This window comes from Anopheles ziemanni, chromosome 3 (assembly GCF_943734765.1).
Source record: "Anopheles ziemanni chromosome 3, idAnoZiCoDA_A2_x.2, whole genome shotgun sequence".
In the NCBI taxonomy this organism is placed as follows: Eukaryota; Metazoa; Arthropoda; class Insecta; order Diptera; family Culicidae; genus Anopheles; species Anopheles ziemanni.
This window is the reverse complement of record NC_080706.1, coordinates 96,178,685-96,191,357: the sequence shown is the minus strand read 5'-3', so window position 1 is coordinate 96,191,357 and position 12,673 is coordinate 96,178,685. Positions and strand designations below refer to the sequence as shown.

Genomic DNA, 12,673 nt, shown 5'->3' with positions numbered 1-12,673 from the left:
TCTCAATACCAGAGCTTTGTGCACCGGCAGTTTTGTGATTGTGGTCCAAGTAAATTTGTGGATAAAACAAAGCCGAACTAAATGGCGCCAACGGTATTAAGAGGACGTAACTATGCCCTACTTATTGGTGGTATCGTAGGAATCATTGGATTGGCCTGTTATCCGATCATCGTACATCCAATGATGAATCCAGAACAATACAGTAAACATTACCAGGCGTCAATTGGACCATTCCACTCCTGCAGCTAATGATTTCCTTTCCATTTACAGAAAAAGTGCAACAAATCAATAGGGCAGGCATCAAGCAAGAAGAAATTCAGCCCGGAAGTAAGCTAACCTTTCCTCTCCAAGAGGGTACAACTAGAACTCGATTAAAACAACCGTATTTTTTGTGTTCTTATAGATATGCGAGTGTGGAGTGATCCTTTCAAACCCAGAACGGATGAAAAATGATAAATTATCGTGCAGAATACCTGTTTTGATGCCCAATCTCCAAAGGATCCTATTAGAAAAACATACAGCAACTTGGTTGATTAAACCTAAATTTTTAGCCCTTCAAAAGATAATATGTAATAGATTTAATTCGATGTTATCCGTGTTTTCTTTTATCCGAAGTTAAGCAATTTCTCGGTTACTACAAAAAAAAAAAAATTAATTATCAGTTTTTATTAAAACTTGAGAACTGGCAACACGTCGTCACCGTTTCTCTAACTGTCAAAAGTGTGATGCTGATCCCACCTTGATTGATATACGAACCTGTTGTGTCGAACAGTCGACCGTAGCCTTTCGTGTGGAACACAGTGTAATTGGTGGTTTTCATATACAATTGTTACAATTTTGTTATCTTAAATAATTCATTTACTTTTCACAATGGCGTACAACCTGGTAAAGATTGCCAAAACTACCTCTTCATATTCTGGAAACCTTGCTAAAACCGGTAAGTGCCGCCATCATTGTAATCGGTTGAACAGATACGTCCCAGTTGGACTTCGTAATCATTCAGACATGAAATTTAATTCATTTTTCCACCACAAGTTAATCTTCCCCAATTTTACAAGACCTTAACATTCTTTCAAAAATGCTTAATTACGTATTGTATGTAAAACCACTTCCCTTTGGCACTTTCCATTTAGGAAGCCTGTCCACACTTGATCCATACCTCTCCCCTTCAGTAGAAAGTACAAAGTCCAACTCATCATCAAAGTCCACACCGTGTCATCGCGGTTGGATTTTGTTTTGAAATCCGCGTCACTACCACTGAGCAAGGTAAAAGATTTGCTTTATCAGCAACCCGGACATTTCTGATGCCTTTCCGAATGCCGGGGGTGGTACTTTCCTTCTTTTGGTAGATTATTTATCTCCTTGTGTAATCACCGGCTGCATCAGTTTTATACACCAACGTGATCACTGTACTTTTTAAAAACACGTTATCAATAAGGTCCGCGAAGTTGTACCCGGAACATAAATATTATTTTTTTAATAATGTTATTTTTTACCTTTACATGCCGTTTCAGCCCTTCGTAGTATCAGCACAACGAGCACCGTCTTTGAGCCTCGCCGTTTGCCGGATAAAACAGGAAAAAATGTAGTCCTCGTAGATGGCGTTCGTACGCCGTTCCTGACATCCGGCTCGGACTACTCCAAACTGATGCCACACGAACTCGCCCGCCATTCGCTCCTGTGAGAATGATTACAATTATTTCCTTTTTCTTTGCTGAACCAATTGCACTGACTTTGTGTATCGAATTTTAGGAGCCTTTTGCGCAAGACAAAAGTCGACAAGGAAGTGATTGACTACATTGTGTACGGAACGGTCATCCAAGAGGTGAAAACGTCGAACATTGCACGCGAGGCAGCGCTTAGCGCCGGATTCAGCAATAAAACTCCGGCCCACACCGTTACGATGGCGTGCATCAGCTCGAATCAAGCCATAACTACCGGGATGGGGCTGATCGCTACCGGAACATACGATGCAATCGTGGCCGGTGGTGTCGAGTTCATGTCCGATGTACCTATTCGCCACAGCCGCAAGATGCGCTCGTTAATGCTGCGTGCGAACAAGGCGAAAACGATGGGCCAACGTCTGCAGCTGCTGTCTACGATTCGACCAGACTTCTTCGCTCCCGAGCTTCCAGCTGTGGCCGAGTTTTCATCCGGCGAGACGATGGGACATTCGGCCGACCGGCTGGCATCGGCTTTCAACGCTTCGCGCCAGGAGCAGGACGATTATGCCCTACGTTCCCACACGCTTGCCAAGGAGGCACAGGATAAAGGCTATTTCACCGATTTAGTTCCCTTCAAAGTGTCCGGCGTAGACAAGACGATCGAGAAGGACAATGGAATCCGTGTGTCGTCCAAGGAAGCTCTGGCCAAGCTTAAGCCTGCCTTCGTAAAGCCTTACGGTACCGTGACGGCTGCCAACGCGTCCTTCCTGACGGACGGCGCTTCAGCATGTCTGATCATGACCGAGGAGAAGGCCAAAGCTCTCGGTCTGCGCCCGAAGGCATACCTGCGCGACTTCTTGTACGTGTCGCAGGATCCAATTGATCAGCTGCTGCTTGGACCGGCCTATGGTATTCCGAAATTGCTGAAAAAGGCCGGCCTTACGATGAAAGACATTGACTCGTGGGAAATTCACGAAGCTTTCGCTGTAAGTTTCCATTCCAAAACAAACGTTTTCTGTGGACTAACGTAAAAAAATGTGTGAATATTCCAGGGACAAATTATTGCCAACCTCAAAGCACTCGATTCGGACTACTTCTGCAAGAACTATCTGGGACTTAACGAGAAGTTCGGCAACCCCGATATGACCAAGTGGAACAACTGGGGGGGATCGCTCTCAATTGGACATCCGTTCGCCGCCACCGGAGTTCGTTTGTGTATGCATACGGTAAGTTGCTGCATGAGTTGCATCCATCGATTACACAATGTAAAAACTAAATACCTTTTCTTGTTTTAGGCAAACCGTTTGGTGCGTGAAAATGGACAACTCGGTCTCGTGGCGGCCTGTGCTGCTGGTGGACAAGGTGTTGCTATGCTTCTGGAACGACACCCCGAAGCCAATGCAGAGTAAAACACAGCGCCTTCCGAACTAGTTTAAACAGGAGATCATTGGAGCAAGCGAAAATTGTGGTCGAGAAATTACGTTTTTTTTTCTTCTCCTGCTTTTTGTGTTTCATGTACTCTTCCCTCTGTTACATGTACATCTTGTCGATTAGAACAGATCCTAGAAAGTAAGTTAGCACACCAGAGTAAGAAAACCAACGCTTTCTTTTGTATGTACTACTATTTAGTTTTTTTTCCCATCGTGCAAATGGGCTAAAAAAGTGAATCGCGATGGTGCCGAAGAATATCCCCTTTTATAACTGGAGACTTCCATTTCATTTCAATCGAGTACACTCTCGGATAGAAGGGAGGATGAGTTAATCTATGATTTTCCATTTTATGTTTTACTACGGCTAGCTCAATATAGCGAGCAACGGGCATCACTAGGATGTAGTATATATTATACTTACTTTCTATATATTTTTGTTTTCCGTTAGCTTTAAAATTAATCCATCATGATGTTAAGTTGAGGTCCAAATATATACCAATTTTGATACACGAACAAAAGAGTACTAATTTCAAGGTACAATATATTACGGGTATAATTTTCTTATAGAAAATTGCTCTAACAGGAATGCCATAGTGTTCTAAACTAACATAGGATGATTACTATTCATTGCGGGGTGATTATTTCGGTGATTTTCCTCCAAGGTGTTATTTAAATGGTGCGAAGAGGAATGTGAAGAGTCTTGAGCTTGATAGGAGGAACTCCTCCCGAACGACAATTCACCACCTCTGTTCGATTCCACTGTTTGCATCGTCACTGTATTTTCCGGTACCGTATGTGTGTAGCTCTCACTGCTTTGCCCTTCGTTCGGTCGCGTATCACCAAATGGAACTTGTTTCCGTCTACAATGCTTTTTACTATGCACGTGCAGATTGCTTGGTTGCGCAAACCCTTTGCCGCAGTTCTTGCAAACGTATGGCTTTTGACCGGTGTGCGTATTAATGTGAATTTTCAGCTGAAAGGCTAACGCAAAATTAGTTTGACAATAAGGACATTGAAACCTTTTCTCCGGTTGTGGAGAAGGGCCGGACTTTTCACCATTATCCTTCAGAGTGCTACGATACAGCCCCTCGACCCCGGCTTGTTGGTTGCTATGCAGCTTCATATGCACACTAAGATTGCTTGGATGGGCGAAGGATTTGTTGCAAACTGTACAAAGGTATGGTTTCTCGCCGGTGTGCGTATTCGTATGTAATTTCAAGTTTATGGCCGCTTTAAATCGTGCACTGCAATATTGGCAGCGGAAGCGGTACTCTGCTCGATCCTCATTCGGACAGCCACCCTCGCGCGGCGGTCGACCACGACTCCGTTTGACGCCTGTTTGCACGAAAGGAGCTTGTATTCGAGAATCAGTTGGACTAGCCAACACTTGATTCAGCTGCGTAGAAGGCGCACAATCTGCCTGTGCCCGGCTAGCATCCATGTGGTGAGTGTTATGACTCATCGGTGGCATGTGTTGCAGCTGGTCGCTTCCCAAAGGATACGTTTGTTGGTCAATCTGCTCAACCTTCACCTTAAACCACTCTTGTTCTTCTTGGTTTTCACTTGAACTTCCCGATGTATCTTGATCCATTTGCGAGACGTTGCCGGTGGCGACTGGTACATTATTCCATCTGTTTTCTGGAACTCGTTGCAAGCTTTGTGACTGCTCCCCTATCATCGGCGTCTGCCCTTTGCTGATGACATTTGGTCCGAAATCATATTGTTGTTTCGGTGGCCTTCCTCGCTTTCTTCGAAAGTTTACGGCAGTTTCAGAGACAGGTGGACAAGCCTGTGCTGGATCTGTGTATTTTGAACCGAATGGAGAGTACGCATCATTCGCTGGCATACCTACTGAATGTACTCCGTGATGATGGGACTTAGCTTCCGTGTGGTGCACCAGCCCAGCTGCTCTCGAATGGTTGGTCGAATAAATGGACGCAGACTCTTGTAATCGTTTGTTACAATCGACAGAATTATCCGACTGTATGCGGCCTTCACCAGACTCAAGCGGTTTATTACTTCCACCAGCGGCTATGCGGTGGAGGATTTCATCATTCTTAATACACTGCCAACGGAACTGATAAAAGTCTTCGAGACGAGCTCTGCAGATCGTACACAACGCTGAGGAAACACCTGCCAACGGTGTTATCTGTGGGGAGCGTGAAGAAATTCAAATTTCATTACAAACTCCTTAATTACCCAATAGCAATAAGTACCTGGATGGATGTGCATTCGTATATTTTCTGCAACAGGAATTGATCACCATACCCTATAGGCTCAGTGACGCCATTGGTAGATAAACAAAGTCGACACATGTTTCTATTGCTAAAATAGATTCGAAAGGAGATCACGTTTTTACACGACAGGATCAGCTTATTTATTCAACCCTACCTCAAGGAAATTGTTTCTTTCAGCAGCGAGTTGTCCATCGTCGTTTGGAGGAGGTGCTTCCAACAGAACTTTTGAAAAATCAAAGTAGGTCAATCAAGTTTCTGAGCTCGCCTCTAAATTGGTCGCTTTCCATTTTTATTCCAATGTCGCAACATTGGTTTTAGCTCATTCTGTGAATGTATCTAAAAGAAGGAATATCGGTTTCTTCTGAATCCACCTGCCACGTTTTTAATGACCGATAAACATTTTCTCTACACCACACTTCCATTGAATAAAAGAAAACTTTATATTCACAGTTTTTACTTTCCCCCGACGACGACGATGGTTTCCGTGGTGATGATACTAAATGTAAATAAACATAGGCGAAGTGTCAAAATCGACAAACCGTTTCCGAAGGTGTTGGTTTTTTGATAAGGATGACAAAAAAATAGCATATCGTAAGGATCAAAGTAGATCAGAGAAGATAGCTTATTGCGTCATAAAAAAAAATCCCAATGCCCTGCGGGTCCTGTCCCTTTGCACCATGAAACTGGAGCATCGTTTTAAGTATGACGAAAGCAAGCACCGCATCATCGATGGTCAGGGAGTTCAATAGCATCAACAGTAGATAAGGTGTCCTCTCTGAATGGTGCTAACGATGCACACGATTTATGCCTTGCCCCCGTGCTGCATGTGCTCCCCGAAGCGTCGAAGCATGAACTTTTACCTACTGCCAGCTACTTCGTTCCGTCTGTCCTGGATACTAGCCGCTTGCGCATGGCGAGCAAACTTTGAATGACAGCGTAGTAAACATCCTCAGAATCTGGAACAACGCATTTCCTTTGGTGGGTTACCCCTCCAATGGTAATTCTTTGCAAGCCAGACATTGATTGAAGTTCGCGTCTAGACCTACAGTATTGTTGGGGCAAAGATCCTTTTGCGCGCTGGTAATTCATAATTGGCGCAACGGCTTAAAACAATCCAAATCAAACGGATGGGATGTTCTTGTACTTGGATGAGTAATACACATTCGAATCCTTGTGTCTTTCATTATTTAACTTTTCTTACATTCCGTTACCAATATCAGAGCACATTCATGTCTGGAATATCGGCTGGAGGAATGGAACCGGCCAGTTTTGTTGTCTTTGAATCATTTGCTGCTCGCATTGAACGCTTATGAAAAATATCTGTAAATTTGAGCGCAGTTATGCCGTTTCTACACAGCACATGATTCATACTCATTGTTTACGACTTTTTAAAAAAGGAAAATGCTTCAGCTTGTCTTCAATGTGATAAGCTCGTTGAAACCCCAATCAAACTCCTCAGCTACGACTTGTAAACATCGAAGTAGCTCTCTCGCTCTCGCTCACGGGCCAATTTGATAAACAAAAGAAGCCTCAGCTGATATAATGGACAGTTATATACCGCGTCCGGACATTCCGATTCCAAACGCGGACGCGTTAAACAGTTGCTCAGAAATCTTCGTGAAGCGTAACTTCCTTATTGTCTCTTGTGAGTAGTACTAGTGCTTGTAATTACTGACAAAAAAACGTGGAAGTTTTTCGCGAAAAACTAATCAATTACCAAGTGAAGTTCTGGTGTACTAAGTGGCTTTTACCCTTCCTGATATAACTTTAGGTTAGTGTTGTAAAAACGTTAATGCGTATTGAAGAAGGGGCGTATAGCAGAAAATGACGTAAAAATGTTATCTTTAACGTAATGGCGTCGCATCCGCAACCTGTATTCTTTTTTCAGATCTCCATCGTAGTGGGCGTCATTGTGAAAGTCTCAAAACAAAATGAAGTTTCTCATACTCATCGTCGCATTCGTTGCGGCGGCAAATGCGATCTCCATCTTTGATCTGGTGAAGGAAGAATGGACTGCTTTCAAGGTAAGAATTAAGAGAAGTTTCTTCATTCGCTCCTCCTGCATCTAGTCATCCACCATGGTGTGATATCAGAAAAACAAAATGGCATTGCTCACATCCTACTTTTGTGATGCGGAAAAACCACAAAAATACACGCTACTTTCAATTCGATGACGCCATAAATAATCCATGGAGCATCAACTCACTCTACCGCCACGCAATTTGATTATCATCGGTCAAGCGGTTGTAGATTTTGTTTTTCTAGGTCATCGACGGGAGCCAGGACCGTAACAAAGCGCAATAGCTTCCACAAAATGGCTTGTTGATAACAAACATGTCCGACCCAACATCACACATACACCTCGTTAAGTCTAAATTTTTTACCAAAATCGTAGTCGATGGTCACCAGAAATCATGTCCTTCATGTTGCCACAATGAAGTTCTTCGTTAACATATAACAAAGAACACACAAATAGTCACGAATGGATTTCGCGGTCACATCTGCTGTTACCTGTTGTCGTCGTCGTGTCGTTCAACTGCTTGAAATCTTCGCTGGCAAAAGTGTGTTTGTGGAAACGCGCTCAGCTGGTGTTTACGGGTTTCGTGCAAATCACCACCCTTGCATTCGACATCATCCTACCCTTGTTTGTTGTCTCAATTCCGGATTTTTTACCCTCCCTACCTAAGTTACAAGATCATTCGCATTCTTATTTTATTTTCCCAACCTACTCACCTGCCTTTCCCGGGGTAAATGGCAGGCAAGTATCTGATTTCATTCGACACTTATTTCTCCTCCATCTTTCTGCGTTCTCGTCGTTTTGCTTAGTTTTGATAAAGTATTCCATTTGCACATTGCTTTTCTCAGAACCCCCAATATTTTACTCACCATGCCCATTAAAAATGCGGCCCGGAAATAGATGTCGATCTTTGATATTCTGCGGGCATTTGATTGCTGTGCTACGACCAGCACAGGAAACATCGAGAGTACATACAGTCTGCTGCAAGTAAAATCGGACGCTCGAAAAATGAGACGGTCTGCTGTCTTTCCGCAAGCCTACAGCATTCCCGGAACCGAATATTGACCTTTAACGTATGCATTTCTATTCATTAACTCTTTCACTATGTAAGTAAATTGAAAACGAAATCAAAATCGATTGTTTTACTGAGATACGGCTCAAAATATGCGCGAAGACCCGAAAAGCGGACACGCAAGTAAAATCGGACAGGTAGGTTTCTTTGCCGTTTGGTGCACTTCAAGTGGTCGCATGTCGTTGTACCTGCACATTTATTAGTTGGCCACTATTGTTCTTTGTACTTGATTATCAAATCCCAAATTATCATACAAAAAACCCATAAAAAATAACGATTAGCTGACGAGAATGCAAACAAAGATTTTTACTATTTTACTGTGGATTATTTGTAATGTTTTAGTTAAAATTTAGCTAAAAATGATTTTTTATCATAAGTTTCTAACACAATTCACTTTATGTAATGCAAATAATCAAAACAGGTGTTTGAAATTCAGCATTTTCTCAAGTTTTCACTTGTAGCTAAAAAAACTTGTAGCCGTTTTGGCGTGCTTCCAACTTATTTTTTGTAATTTTCTTTACATCAACTCTTTAGTTTACGTCTTTCAATTATCACAAGAAGTTTTAAATTGGTTTGTAGTCGTACAACCACCACCATAAGTTCATACAAGTGCTTTATTACCCACAAGTGTATTGTTATTGGATGGCGGTAGTGAGCAGTTTGGGCAGTTGAATAATACCCATAATCTAGTATCCCGCAATGTGTGTTTTGGATTATAATCTTAATAGAATACAAAATATTACTTCAAATGTTAGTTATTAGGTGCTAGGTTTTGACTTAACTTTGAAAATATTGATGTGATACACCTTGTTCATGATGCCGTGTATGACATGCAGCTTCCCAGGAACTTCGACGGAGTTACGATACCATATGATTGATCAATCATGTCCAAACTTCAAGATTTTTTTAACTGATATGAAAGCTAATGGTTAATACCTTTGACTATGTTAATATATATGATGAATTTTCTTCATTAAATCATTGTTTTCTTACTTTAAGAACTCTTCTTCCCACGTTTCCAAGTGGGTTACTGGGTTATGCTTCATTGATCTCGTTAAACTCAGGGCTTCAGTAATGAAATTAACAAACTTTCATTTCACAAGATTATCCAATCCTATTCTGATTTCCTTGTAAGTAGTTTCCCTTCATGTTTGGACCATCTTACTGATCATAATCTGGGCAAAAGCCCATCTGATACTAGCAAGTTTAAGTTTGTTGCTTCTGTGTAAAATTTGAGTATTTTTGTTTCTTTATTTTGCTGTCTACCTTGCAACTACAAAGAACAATAGTGGCCAACTCATAAATGTGGTACTAGAATGACCTAAAGTCACTTGCAGTGCGCCAAACGGCAAAGAAACCTACCTGTCCGATTTTACTTGCGTGTCCGCTTTTCGGGTCTTTGCGCACATTTTGTGCCGTATCTCAGTAAAACAATCGATTTTGATTTCGTTTTCATTTTTCTTACGTAGTGAAAGAGTTAATGAAAAGAATTGTATACGTTAAAGGTCAATATTCGGTTCCGGGAATGCTGTAGGCTTGCGGAAAGACGGCAGACCGGCTCATTTTTCGAGCGTCCGATTTTACTTGCAGCGGACTGTAGCGTATATTGAGCCGGGCAATGATTCATAAATCCTAACATTGCGACCATTCATTCAGTTTTGTGATAGGACCCTTTACAAGCAATCCTAATGCGGGTAACATTGAAACTACATAACCCTCAGATTGCAAAATGCTGGCGCATAAAGCATTTATATCCTTCCCTTTGTACTGCGAATTACATAGTATATAATTTTTCTCGCTCTTCTGTGATTATTTTGTGCCACGTTGACGATGTGTGCCCACTTATTCTTACCACCCTTTCAACTGAAAAATCCTGATCTGATTTGGTTAAAAAACAAGGCCATATAAGATGTGGTTTTCTCGTCTTTGTTCTCATTTGTTCCTTTTTACCACGACTTTGTTTTCGGATGCGCAATCAAGAAAAGGGTGACTTTTGGAAGCACGAGCACATGAGCACATTCTTTGATAACCCTACGTTCCGCCCCTACTGGGTTAGGAGTCGGCGTGAGCCTAGAATCACATGTTTTCCGATTATCGCACATGCTTGCGTCTTTTATTTTATGTTTTTGCCTCGCACGGTCTACAGCCGATTATAACGCGGACACAGTTCAGAGAAAGCAAAATAAGCTGACGCTAACGATTGGCCTCATGTTTTGACTCCACCGACCCAACCGGTTTATTATGGTGACCTCGGATTGCGTTGTTATGCGAGGCGAGTTGGGAAAAAAATCGCTCGCTTGGATGGATCGATTGGAGAAGTGATTAACATGTTTTTCTTTTTAATATAAAATCAGTGCTTACTGTTTCAAACTCATCAAAACTCCCTGTATCCATACATTGTCAGATTTAAGCTTACGTTTTGCGACAATGTCGATGACTCAAAGAAATTCACTGAACACATTTCCTTCCACGAAGCAAAGCCTCCCTTGTTGTTTATTTTATTTCCCCCCTACGTTTAGGTTTTAAGAATCGCGAACAGGAAGTGCATATTATTTACAGTATCCCTTTGTTAACACTCGTTCTAGCTGCAACACCGCAAGAAGTATGAAAGCGAGACGGAAGAACGCATCCGCATGAAGATCTATGTGCAAAACAAGCACAAAATTGCCAAGCATAATCAGCGGTTCGATCTCGGGCAGGAAAAGTTCCGACTACGCGTGAACAAGTACGCCGATCTGCTGCACGAGGAGTTTGTGCACACGCTCAACGGGTTCAACCGTTCGGCCATCTCTGGAAAGGGGTACGTGGGGCGGGGTGGGGGTGAAGGGTAGCTGCTGATTGATGTAATAACTGACCGCTGTTCTTTGTTATCTCGTTCGTCTTGCAGTCGTCTGCTGCGCGGTGACCTACAGCGCATCGAGGAACCGATCACGTGGATCGAACCGGCCAATGTCGAGGTACCGAAGACGATCGACTGGCGTCAGAAGGGCGCAGTTACCACAGTGAAGGATCAAGGTAATGGCACCTGCCTGTTGGATAGCCCTATTTTCCTCCTAGGATTGGTCAGTTTTATAGACCACACTTTGGCGTTTTTTCTTTTAGGACACTGTGGATCTTGCTGGTCGTTCTCGGCTACCGGTGCGCTGGAGGGACAGCATTTCCGCAAGACGGGTAAACTGGTGTCGCTGTCGGAGCAGAACCTGATCGACTGCTCGCAGAAGTACGGTAACAATGGGTGCAACGGTGGCATGATGGACTTTGCCTTCCAGTACATCAAGGACAACAAGGGTATCGACACGGAGAAGGCGTACCCGTACGAGGCGATCGACGACGAATGTCACTACAACCCGAAGAGCGTCGGTGCTGTCGACAAGGGCTTCGTCGACATTCCGCAGGGTGATGAGAATGCGCTCAAGAAGGCCGTCGGTACGGTCGGTCCAGTGTCGGTCGCCATCGACGCTTCGCACGAATCGTTCCAGTTTTACTCGGAGGGCGTATACTACGAGGCGCAGTGCGATTCTGAGCAGCTCGACCATGGCGTGTTGGCGGTCGGATACGGTACGACTGAGGAAGGCGAGGACTACTGGCTGGTGAAGAACTCTTGGGGTACAACCTGGGGCGATCAGGGATATGTGAAGATGGCCCGTAACCGCGACAACCACTGTGGTATCGCCACCTCAGCCAGCTACCCGCTGGTGTAACGAACTGGTTTCGAAGAATTCGTTTCTACTGTGTGATATAATACAGCTGGGTAATATCTATCCGTGGAAGATGTGATCCGATACCGATCAAAGAGAAACGATGATAGCTATGCCATAGAAAAGAAAGGATCGGACAACATTTTAATTTTCATTCCTTCCCCTCCAACACATCTCCAAGGAGGCCACATATAGTTGGTAGCCGGAATCAAATTTTACATCTTTTACGAGGGAGGAAAAGTTCATCAATGTTTCAACACGAATGTTGTGTGGGGTGAAAACATTCATCTTTTAATGTAATTTTTAAATGTAAGTTGGGGAGAAGAATTAAAAAAATAAATAAGAGTACAATATTTTGTTTGTTGCTGATTTATGTTGAGTAGCGAACTAAACGGATGCATTCTATGTAGTCCAATGAAATGGATAAACATTTGTTCACGTGTTGCTGGCAAACTTAACTTCAAAATTGAAGAACTATTGTTTCAAATAATCACATTTATAACAATAAAAATACTTCATTCCGTTAGCTTCTCAGCCTATGTACAATAGTTCCCC

The 12,673-nt window shown here is 42.9% G+C and overlaps 4 protein-coding genes across 7 annotated transcripts; 3 read left to right on the top strand and 1 right to left on the bottom strand.

Moving 5' to 3' along the window:
- Positions 1–81: 81 nt before the first annotated feature.
- On the top strand, positions 82–453 carry LOC131285950 (small integral membrane protein 20). The gene is made up of 3 exons (XM_058314803.1): positions 82–202; positions 271–327; positions 404–453. The coding sequence occupies exons 1-3, from the start codon at positions 82–84 to the stop codon at positions 451–453; spliced, it is 228 nt and encodes a 75-aa protein (XP_058170786.1).
- Positions 454–870: 417 nt separating this feature from the next.
- On the top strand, positions 871–3,573 carry LOC131289276 (trifunctional enzyme subunit beta, mitochondrial). The gene is made up of 5 exons (XM_058318493.1): positions 871–937; positions 1,515–1,680; positions 1,753–2,650; positions 2,717–2,890; positions 2,960–3,573. Exons 1-5 carry the CDS (start codon positions 871–873, stop codon positions 3,071–3,073), a joined length of 1,419 nt encoding a protein of 472 aa, XP_058174476.1. The 3' UTR covers positions 3,074–3,573.
- Positions 3,574–3,615: 42 nt separating this feature from the next.
- LOC131285948 (zinc finger protein 556-like) lies at positions 3,616–5,523 on the bottom strand. The gene is made up of 3 exons (XM_058314802.1): positions 5,486–5,523; positions 5,311–5,419; positions 3,616–5,243 (listed from the first exon to the last, which is right to left on the bottom strand). The coding sequence occupies exons 1-3, from the start codon at positions 5,521–5,523 to the stop codon at positions 3,693–3,695; spliced, it is 1,698 nt and encodes a 565-aa protein (XP_058170785.1). The 3' UTR covers positions 3,616–3,692.
- Positions 5,524–7,220: 1,697 nt separating this feature from the next.
- Positions 7,221–12,471, top strand: LOC131287481 (cathepsin L-like). Of its 4 annotated transcripts, none has more exons than XM_058316534.1 (4): positions 7,221–7,355; positions 11,006–11,220; positions 11,308–11,435; positions 11,523–12,471. In XM_058316534.1, the coding sequence occupies exons 1-4, from the start codon at positions 7,263–7,265 to the stop codon at positions 12,119–12,121; spliced, it is 1,035 nt and encodes a 344-aa protein (XP_058172517.1). In that variant the 5' UTR covers positions 7,221–7,262; the 3' UTR covers positions 12,122–12,471. The 4 variants fall into 4 exon arrangements, with proteins under 4 accessions (XP_058172517.1, XP_058172516.1, XP_058172514.1 ...); XM_058316533.1 differs by having other exon boundaries at positions 11,006–11,224; positions 11,342–11,435; XM_058316531.1 differs by having other exon boundaries at positions 11,006–11,224; positions 11,333–11,435.
- Positions 12,472–12,673: the final 202 nt, after the last annotated feature.